This window comes from Delphinus delphis, chromosome 16, assembly GCF_949987515.2.
Source record: "Delphinus delphis chromosome 16, mDelDel1.2, whole genome shotgun sequence".
NCBI classification, from domain to species: domain Eukaryota; kingdom Metazoa; phylum Chordata; class Mammalia; order Artiodactyla; family Delphinidae; genus Delphinus; species Delphinus delphis.
In genome coordinates this window covers 30,013,566-30,023,894 of record NC_082698.1, presented here as the reverse complement: position 1 = coordinate 30,023,894, position 10,329 = coordinate 30,013,566, and the positions used below count along the sequence as shown (strand labels likewise).

Genomic DNA, 10,329 nt, shown 5'->3' with positions numbered 1-10,329 from the left:
AAGACAAGGTAGGATGCAATTTTAAGGACAAAGAACCCTGTGTTGCCATGGAGTTACTGAGATATGGCTCCTGAGTCTCTTTTCCTCTAGCAGAGGAAGGTACAGGTCCTCATTTCCCAAAATATTTTCATAACTCATTTGACACCAACACCTGACTTGCACCTACACAGATGCAAAGCTATTTGTAATCATGTATCCCTTTTACTGTGAATATTTGTTGCAGAAATATTAGTGTTCTGTTATGAGATGCTCCCCCAATAGGGATTATACAGTTTTTGCAATAACTCCTTTCTAAAAGCCAAAAAAATTCTAAATTACAAAATCATCTCTCTCAAAGGTTTGGGGTAAGGAATGTGGACTGGCTTCTCTTTTTGGCCATAAGAGGGCAGCTCTGCTCTGTGTGTGCATCACTGCCCACTTGGAGCAATTTGAACTCTGGCTCCTTTAAGTGACGGATAACCAAGCAGATAGGATGGGTGTGACGGGAGCTGAATGCTAATGAACATACAGTAGGCTTCTTTTGAGCCAAAGTTAGAATAGTAGTCAAAAATCCTCACCTCAAGCGTTTTCAGTCTACAGGAAACCTCAGTAATGCAAAAGGCATGATTGGTGCAGCTGTCGAGCTGCCTCAGGATGGTTGCTCCACGGGGATGCAGAAGCCAGCTGAGGAGCTGGTGCCCACTACACTGACGGCAGACTCATCCGGCCTAGGGTCACGGCCCACTATGCAGGGCTGACTGTAATAGTCTCCCCTTCCAGAGCTGGCTAGGGGCCAAGAACCCTCTCTCCTCATCTTGGACCAGGACTGCCTGTGGAGAGGCTTCCATCTCGCCTCCCAGTCTGACAGCCTCTGGTAAAGGAGGCCAGCCCTATTTTCTCCTTCCTTCCCTCCCTGCAGCGAGCCCAGTGCCTCACCCCCAGCTCCAGAGTGTCCATTCTGGATTTTCCCCTTCTGTGACAGACTCACAAAGCTCTTGATGCGAATGGTTTTATTTTGCCACTTAAACTATGGTTTCCTTGTGCTGGCCTGAAGGGGCAGGGGTGTGGGACAAGCTGCTGGACCACGGGTTACGGTAGTAGTAGGAGGGTCGGTAGCAGGAGTGGTGAGATGCTGAGTCTGAGTGCCTGTCCTTGACTCCCAGGGGAATATCATGCAGCCCAGGTATAGTGTTAAACTGAGAAGGGCTGAGGCAGGAACGGTCACTGTTTCTCCTCAATCTGGTGAGGAATGGGTCCCATATAACAGCTCAGTGGAAGCCTCCGGGCCTGTTCTGACTCGAGCAGGCCAGTGGCAGCAGTGGGGCTGTCTGCCTCAGCTCTCTTCCTTCTTCGCTTCCCCAGACCCTTTGGCAAAAGTCCCTATGAATCCTGGGGAAGATAGAGCTGTTCCCAGCCCTTTCCCCGGATCAGTGTCTGATCTGATGAAGGTAGCCTGGGGGACCTGGCTTCCTCCAGTTCCGGCGGATCCTGGCATTGGTCCTCCTGGAGTTCAGATACTGCCCGCTGGAAGCCATCTCCGTGGCACTGCTCTGTGGGTCGGCCGGTGGAGCGCGGGGCTCTGTGATTCTGCAGGGAACAAGTGTGTTTTAAGCCAACATCAATAGGAAGGACAGTACAGGGACTGAAGAGATTTTGGTCATGGTGAACTATTAAAACACATTGTTCAGGGGGACTTCCCTGGTGGTCCAGTGGCTAAGACTCCACACTCCCAATGTAGGGGGTCTGGGTTCGATCCCTGGTCGGGGAACTAGATCCCACATGCCGCAACTAAAGGTCCCGCATGCCACAACTAAAAGATCCCACATGCTGCAACTAAGACCTGACGTAGCCAAATAAATAAATATTAAAAAACAAAACAAACATTGTTCAGGGCCAAATGAGACCAGGGCTCTGGTCTCATCTCTGGCCAAAGAGCTGCATGACAAGGCAAAGCTTTCAGACTGCTCTTCTGTAAAGAGAGTGGGGCTAGATCAGGGGGTGAGACACTCAGCATTTCTCCGTCTTCCTCATCCTGTACTCATGGCAGACATCATTAATCTGTCCTGATACAAGACCAGAGGGCAAGTATCCATCTCAAGATGATCTCAGTAGGGATTACTAATCAATTGGAACTAATACGAGCAATGAAGCTGATTTGCTGCCCCTGGACCTGATGATCTCAGAAGGCCTGCTCGGATCTGATATTCTGACTGTGGGCCCAGCGTGTAACGCATAGTGATTGGTTAGGCCATGTGGTTCAACTTGATCTCTTGGGGCTTGCTGTTCCTGAGCTGGCAGTGACCTAATAAGCAAAGAGGTGGAGGACTAGGGAAAGTTTAAGGTAAAGTTTCTCAACCGTTTTTAACCCTTGATGTCTCTACAGTACTCTCTTATGCTATTTTCTTAGTAATCCCACAGCCAAGGTTTTCACCAGGCTTACTTTTGAATGTTACCTGTTCAGCAATAGGTAAACAGGATTGTTTTTTCTTCCAGACCATAGTCCCTCGCACCTGGTGGAGAATCACTGCGAAATGAGGTGGCACTGAGAGGACCCAGGCACCCGTTCCCATGGGAGTAGGGTTAGGGTCATAGATGATTCCAGTAGTAAGAGCAACCTCTAAGTGTCAACCACATGGTAAGTAAGCGCTGTGTAGACCACACAACAACCCCAGTGGTAGGTACTTAGAGGTGAGGCCAGGTGAGCAGCTCCAGGCCCCAGAGCCAGGAAAGGGTACAGTGGGCGTGTTAGTGCTCTCCTCCCCGCGGCCCTCCAGCCCCAGGGGCCTACCTGAGCCGGCTGCAGTGGTGTAGCGAGGGGCCCAGGGGCTTCTGCCGAGGGGGCCTCTTCCTGCGCAGCCTCTTCAAGGCCTCCGCCACATGGTGGTCCCCTGCACACTCCCAGACGACCTGCGCTCGTTCCTCGGCCAGCTGGTCCCCGCTGCGGTGAAACAGGCCCTGGATCTGCAGCAGCTCAGCGTCCTGGAAGATGTTGGCCGAGGCCTGCTTGCGGCCCCGGGCTTCTGTCGGGGCCTGCCCAGGGGGCGGCTCGCTCACCACAGAGGCGGGAGTACCCATCCTGGGTGCCGAGGAAGGAACAGGGAGGGAGGTCAGCAGCTCAGCAGGCCCTTCCCAAGCCCTGGGGTCCTGACTAACGCAAGGGCTTCTGGTGTTTCTATTCTCCAGGAGCCGAAGTGGAGGAAGTCTTGACTTAAAATCACTCTAATTTCCCAGAGCACCTTGGGGAAATAATAATGATGATGACAGTCAAACTATACTATAAAGTGCTTATGTGCCTGACGTATGTATTAAGGGTCACAGAAGGTGAGGATTGTTTATCTCCACTTTACAGATGAAGAAGGGCACCCCAGATGTTAAATGACTTTCTTGCAGGCACAAAGCCATGTGTAAGTGCAGAGCCAGAAGTAGAACCCAAGTCTGTCTGGCTGCGGAGTCCACGCAGACCCCGGGTCCTAGTGATAACGTCCGTAGCAGCGGCAGCTGAAACGTGTTAAGCACTTATGTATCACGCTTCACTGTAAGAGCTGTATTCACATAACATCGTTGAAATGTGAACACAACAGCCCTATGACGAAGGTACTTTTTAACCTCCTCATGTCACAGATGAGGGAACTGAAGAATAATCCAGAATACTCTGATGCTGAGACCTAAGCTTTGAGGCACAGAAGTAAGAGAGGCTGTGGACCTGGGCTCCCAGGTGGGAATCCGGCTTCTGGCCGCCTGCACCACTTACTGGCCGGGTGACCCTCCACACCTCATCTGCTTCCTGTGGAACTTAGCCATACTAGTACCTACTTCGTAGAGCTCCTGTGAGGACTGAGTGAAGACATATAAAGCATTAAGACCACTCATTTGCTTTTCCATCTACAACATTGAGAAGGGTCATCCCATTTTCTATTTTCAAGACCCTGGGGATGAACCTAGTCCATATAATTTAGTAAACACAGTATGAAATAGACCAATCATATCTAACCACAGTCCAGAGGACCACAGAGGCAAAGGTAGGGGCAGAAGAAGGGGTTACAGGGTTAGAATATCCTATCAGGGCAGAGGCAGAAATCGATACTAAGTTCAATAAAAGTTAGGCTCTGGTCAATGCCCCTGCCTCCTCACATGCAAGAAATGAAAATCGAATTACCTCAGTTCTAGATAGTTGTTTTTGAATGATAAAGGGATAAGAGGCTCACCCACCTTATCCTTATCTTCACTACAGCCTGAAAAAGCTATGGCATTGGAAAATAGACTGGAGACCAGGAGACCAAGGACTTTGGCATTACACAGAATTGAGTTTGAATCCCAGCTCTGCCACCTTCCTGGCTGTGACCTTAGGCAAGTTACTCAACCTCTCTGAGCCTGTTTGCTTAACTGTAAAATGGGGCTAATAATCAATTCTCAGGATTACTGTGAGGATTAAATGGGTCTAGTGTGGTATCAGGTCCCCAATGGGAGCTAAATAAATGCAAATGCCCCTCTTCTTGGCCTCCTTGACGTTTTTTCTTGGGTCAGGGGTGTAATGTAGACCCTCCTTTTCCTCTGAGCAGCCTGGCCTGAGCCAGCTGAAGGCCTGCCTGTGCTCCCTTCACCCTTCACAGTCCTGGGCCTAACAAGGAAGGCCTGGTTGCTAAGTCAGACCTCATTCCACAGCCAGCTATAGAGACACCTATCAAACAGCAACTGGCTTACAAAGGGGGAAGTCAAATTTAAAATATATTTAAATTAAAAATGTACATGCTCACTGTAAAAAGTGCAAAAGAACAGAATCAGGGACTTCCCTGGTGGCGCAGTGGCTAAGCTTGCCAATGCAAAGGACACGTGTTCAAGCCCTGGTCCGGGAAGATCCCACATGCCGCGGAGCAACTAAACCTGTGAGCCACAACTACTGAAGCCCACGTGCCTAGAGCCTGTGTTGCACAACAAGAGAAGCCACCGCAATGAGAAGCCCGCGCACCGCAACGAAGAGCAGCCCCGGCTCTCTGCAACTAGAGAAAGCCCACGTGCAGCAACAAAGACCCAGCACAGCCAAAAAATAAATAAAATAAATTTATTAAAAAAAAAAACAGCATCATATAAATAAGAGCATCAGCAGTTTCCTATCCATCTTCAGCCCACCTGCCGAAGTAACCCTCACTCTCACCTGCTTTTTTTTTTTTTTTTTTTTGCTGTAAGCGGGCCTCTCACTGCTGCGGCCTCTCCCGTTGCGGAGCACAGGCTCCGGACGCGCAGGCTCAGCGGCCATGGCTCACGGGCCCAGCCGCTTCGCGGCATGTGGGATCTTCCCGGACTGAGGCACGAACCCGCGTCCCCTGCATCGGCAGGCGGACTCTCAACCACTGCGCCACCAGGGAAGCCCTCACCTGCTTTTTATGCTCTTGAGAATTTGAGTCATCTCTCCTTCTCATTCAGACTCCTCAGATATGACTGTCCCCCTCCTTGCCCTGGCCATCCCTCCTCCTCATCCCAGTAGCCATCCTCCTTCCAGTAATTTCCACACTCACCCTGTTCCAGTTTCTAGGCCTTCTATCATAAGAATCCCACTCTCTTGAAAAGATTTAATAACTAAAATAAACCTTCAGAAGGCTGTCAGATAAATTAACTTCATAAAAATTGTGCTTTTTGGGGGACTTCCCTGGTGGTCCAGCGGTTAAGACTCTGCGCTTCCACTGCAGGGGCCGCGGGTTCGATCCCTGGTCGGGGAACTAAGATCTCGCATGCTGTGTGGCATGGCCAAAAAAAAAAAAAGTTAAAAAAAAATGTACTTGTTATCTGGAAAATGGGAATTTTAAAATCTGCCTCGGCCACAGCAGTGAGAGGCCCGCGTACCGCAAAAAAAAAAAAAATCTGCCTCTCCATAGGCACAATTATGAGAATCCAGTTAAGACCTAATATGCGTGGTAATTAAACCCCCAGTGCTGGATGATATCAATATACTGTGACCAGACAACAACAGTCACCAAGTGACACTTTCAGGCTGATAAAGAGAAACTAAAGCTAACTATGGGGTGTTTATTCCGAATCAGCGACATGCGTGATATCATTTCATCCTCAAAACAGTTCTTAGGAATCAGGCACTGTTATCCTCATTGCCATTCAAACGGGACTAAAGAGTAGCTGAAATACATATCTTTGGCTCAGCGGAGGCCAGAACCTCATTTTAATGACTGCAGCCCGAGCTTTTAAACCACCAAGTTGCCCTCACAGCCAGGCAGCTCAAAGCACAGTTCTTCCCATCATTTCTGTGAGGACTGTTTCACTATTCTAATCTAATTCACAAAGGGGGTAAACTTGCCAGTGGAAAGGGAAGAACAGTGAATGTCCCACATACCAGGCAGGAGTGGGGTTGTGGAATTTATTTTAATCTTCACTAGCACCAGAGCTCTTTACCAGGTGACAGGCTGCCCCAGCCTTGAAGCCATGAACCTGTGGTACTCTGAAGAGGAAGATCCCCAGCCTCCACAAAAGAAATCTGGAACTGCAACCCGGCCCAGTGCACAGAGCACTGGCTTATGAGTCAGGGGACTAGGTTCGAGCCCTAGTTTTGCCACTCACGGGCTGAAAGGCCTCAGGCACTTCACATGGCCTCTGTGGGCCTGTTTCCCTCTTACATCTGAAAGGACAGATTGATGCTTGTGGTCTCCAAGGATGTGTGCTGGTGTTGAGTCAATGATTCCATGACAAGGCTAGGTCGGTAGGGAAGCAGAGATGGGTTTGCTTGTCTGCCAGGGCCCAGGAGCAACATGTGTGGACAGGTCTGGCTCATTAAGTGCCAGGGAACTTCCCCACCAGTAGCTTCCCTTTTCTGCCCTCCTCAGTCTTCCCTGGAGGCCAGACCCTGCTGTGCTGCTGTGGGCTGTGGGGTTAGGGTCTGATAGAAGACAGAGAACTCACTGCTCTAAAGCATTCTAGTGACCTAGGCTGGCTATGGCCAAGCCTGGAGCAGACGAGCAGACTGATCTTGGTGGTGGGAGAAGGGGTGACAGTTCTTCTCTTAGACTCAGGCAATCGCACCCTCCCTTCAGAGAGAATGGCAATGGGATCAAGTAGCAGCGGCTGCCTCAGGGAGGATGTGGCTCGGAGCCTGACCTCCCAGATGGTCCAGCCACCTCTGCCAGGGCTGCAAGGCCCTGCAAGGCCCTGCCTCCTGCCTCTAGCCTCCAGCGGCCAGTTATAGAGTTACAGTGAGTTACAAACACACCAACAAGGAACCATCTGGGAGAGTCTGAGCCTTCAGCCTCAACCACAGCCTCCGTGAATCTCGAGAGGCCTTGGCACCTCCAGATTTTGAGGCCCCTCACTCCTGGCTCTGCCTCCCACTCTGGGATTCAGACAGCAGAGTGAGGCTGGGAATAAACATCAGTGGATTTCACGTAGGACTATCTGGTAAACTTTGAGAAAACTGAATCAGAACACTTTTATTATCAGAAAAAAATTTCCTGTCTTATTCAATGTGTTACTTTCCCACGAATTTCCTGGACAAGACCTGAATCCAGGGAAGTCCGTGTGTACTTGAACAATGGCAGTTTTTTAAACTGGGAAGTGAAACCACGGATCTATTAAAAGATTATAAATGGATCTTTCATTTCAGAGCTGACATAAAAAATAGGTATGGGTCTGTGAGCAAATGTGTAAAGACTAATTGTGAAATACTTCAATTTGATCCAAACTAGCTTAGAAACGAACTCCCAAAGTAAATATCAAATGTTGAAAATGAAGTTCAACTTGTTTTGAAACAGGCAATAAATGAACTGCAGGGCTCTTACAAAGAAATATATTTAAAAGGTGACTCGCCATGCACTGAATTTGCAGTACATAAATATGGTGCCCAACTGAATGTTCTTTGTAACGTATGAAGCTCAGTTCAGACAGCCATTCTCTCTGTAGTCTCAGGGAGGTACAGGCAACTATGACAGGCACAACACACTTGTATGACCTGGGCAGCAACTGGGCCCTCGCTCTCCCCCTTAGATAATGCTGGTGATGGTAATAATCTGTAATCAGAGGCCAAGGGCCTCTTTAGAAAAAGAACTGGAGGCTCTGGCCCAAGGCCCAAATCAACACCTGTGGTCTTGGCCTGCTTCCCTGCACCGACATGCCACTGGACAGCAGCCAAAATCAGTGGCTCTTTCAAGCAGGAGGCTCAGTCCAAATGGCCTTGTGGGCCTAGCTCAACCAGGAGAGAACTGGACACAGGCTGGTCTCCAATTCTGTGTCCCAGGAGGTAAAGAAAGGAAATGGACCCTTCCCCCAGATCAAGTCTCAGATATGACCTGGAAGTAAACTCCTGCTAGATCTAGGAATAACTCTTTTCAAGAGTTCAAGAACCCTGAATTCTGGCTCTGCCTCTGATAACTGGGTACCTTGGCAGGCCTCGGTTTTCCCCTGCCTCAATTTGCACATCATCAAAATGGTGAGAATAAATAACTCTTAGGGGATAGGGAGATAAAATATGCCAAAGCATCTATGCCAGTACATTACATCGTGAATGAATGATGCAAAGGAGAGAGGCTGTTTAACCACCAGGGACTGTAGAATCATTGCCATTTTCATCCTCACTACTGTCATGAAACTCCCTCAAAAGGGACCTTCACTCTTGGGAGAAGAGAGTAAAGGGAGATGGATTCATCTGTGGACTTTTAAATCATCGCTGCCACTGAGGCATCTTGCTCCCTGTCAAGTGCAGAACAGCACTTTCTGAGGAGTAATATCTTTAATCCTCACAACACCCCTATGAGGAGGCACTATTATTGTTACACCCGTTTTACAGATGAGAAAGCTGTGCCCACAAAGGTTAAGTAACTTCCCAAAGTCACACAGGTGGTAGGTGACGAGGCTGGGATCGTGGGCACGCTCTCAACCACTGCTATTTTTGTTCCTGCCGGATGGCTGACGAGGTCTTCTGGGGGAAGAAGGACCCAGGAGGCTCTGAAACGGCCTATCTGCTTCTGCGGGTTTTGGAAGGCGCAGGGATCGAAAGTCAGGTCTCCCAAGCCAGCCTCTGTGCCCTCGACACTCCACCGCCCCGCGGGGAGTTAGAGCGATTACTCACCACGCTGAAGGGCAGAGCCGACAGACCTCAAATCGGGATGGGGTCAGCTAAGATGCACCCACCCCAACCCCCTTGCACGGCTTTCGAAAGGGCGGGCTTCCTGCCTCGACGGTGCTTACAGGGACCGGACGGCGCTCATCAACAGGACAAGACCTTGGGAGGGAGTATCCCGGTCGAGGTCACACGGCGATATCCCCAGCACGGGTCCGCCCCCGGGCTCAGACGTGGCCGCTTCGCACAACGACGGGCTCTAAGTGGGCCTGGGAATTCGGGTCCCGGCGACAACCCTGCTCTGACGGCCCGCCCACTCGCTTCCACCGCAGCTCAAGCCAGGCTGCCGAACCTACGTACCTGGCCGCCTGAGGCGGGCCACCTCGGTCACAGCCGCCGTTCCCCAGAGAAAGCGCTCCCTGGCTCGGGAACAGCCAATCCTTTGCCGAGCTTTGGTGTGAGCGCCCCGCGAGCCTTCCAAAATCGAACGCGGAGACTCCGTGAGCCAATCGGCGGCGGCAGAGGGGTGAGGGGCGTGTCCCGCCTAGCCCCCTTCTCTCCCAAGGCCTCGAAATCCGAGTGCGAAGAAGCCCCAGGTCCAATCAGCGGCGGAGCAGCAGAGAGGGGCGTGTCCTCCCGGGCCCTTTCCCTCCGCCCCAGGCGGCCCTCGCTCAGCGCGCGGAGGTGCCCCCTTCATTGACGTCAGTCCTCAGGAAGAGCGCGGTTTTGCTGGCTCGGGAGCGGGGGCGGGGCCGCATTCCGGCCCCGGGGTGCGGCGACTGCTGGCCGTGCTGGTTACACGTGACGGATGCCCCCCTCCCCTGGGCCCGAGGCCTTTGCGCGCGGCGCCGAGTTCCTTGCAGCATGTGGCCCTCTGCAAATAAATAGACTTGCAGCTCCTTAAACTCAACTCCCAGACCACTTGTCTTCTGGCTGCAGCTTTGCGGGAGAGGAAGGCACAGTCAGTGCGGTGGTAAGACCTTTGGTTTCAAAGCCAGAATGTCTTGGGTTCGAATCTTGAATCAGCTGTGCAATCTCGGGCCAACCTCCTAATGAGACACTATTAAAAAGGTTTCATTCATTCCTTCGACAATGGTCCATTAGGGACTCACCCTGTCCGAGTTCCTTGACCAGCAGCGAACTGGAGACACCTTTAATAAGCCTTGCCCTGGGGGAATTTACAGCTTAGTAAGGGAGGCAGACATTTAAAAACTTAAAACATTTAGTTGTGATTACAATTATGATAAACATGAAGGAACCTAAGCTCCCTCGGGGAGGTCCTAGAAGGCAGAAGTAAC

General features: G+C 50.8%; 1 protein-coding gene across 4 annotated transcripts; it reads right to left on the bottom strand.

Moving 5' to 3' along the window:
* Positions 1–70: 70 nt before the first annotated feature.
* On the bottom strand, positions 71–9,613 carry AVPI1 (arginine vasopressin induced 1). 4 transcript variants are annotated; one of them, XM_060034347.2, is made up of 3 exons: positions 9,392–9,613; positions 2,768–3,055; positions 71–1,566 (listed from the first exon to the last, which is right to left on the bottom strand). In XM_060034347.2, exons 2-3 carry the CDS (start codon positions 3,052–3,054, stop codon positions 1,407–1,409), a joined length of 447 nt encoding a protein of 148 aa, XP_059890330.1. In that variant the 5' UTR covers position 3,055; positions 9,392–9,613; the 3' UTR covers positions 71–1,406. The 4 variants fall into 4 exon arrangements, with proteins under 4 accessions (XP_059890330.1, XP_059890329.1, XP_059890331.1 ...); XM_060034346.1 differs by lacking the exon at positions 9,392–9,613 and adding an exon at positions 9,160–9,383; XM_060034348.1 differs by lacking the exon at positions 9,392–9,613 and adding an exon at positions 9,194–9,383.
* Positions 9,614–10,329: the final 716 nt, after the last annotated feature.

Coding starts and splice junctions, on each gene's coding strand:
- AVPI1 (XM_060034346.1), bottom strand. CDS start 9,179: ATGAGCGCCGTCCGGTCCCT. Junction 3,056..9,159: donor ATGAGCGCCGTCCGGTCCCT/GTAAGCACCGTC, acceptor CTCGGCACCCAG/GATGGGTACTCCCGCCTCTG. Junction 1,567..2,767: donor CACCACTGCAGCCGGCTCAG/GTAGGCCCCTGG, acceptor TGTTCCCTGCAG/AATCACAGAGCCCCGCGCTC.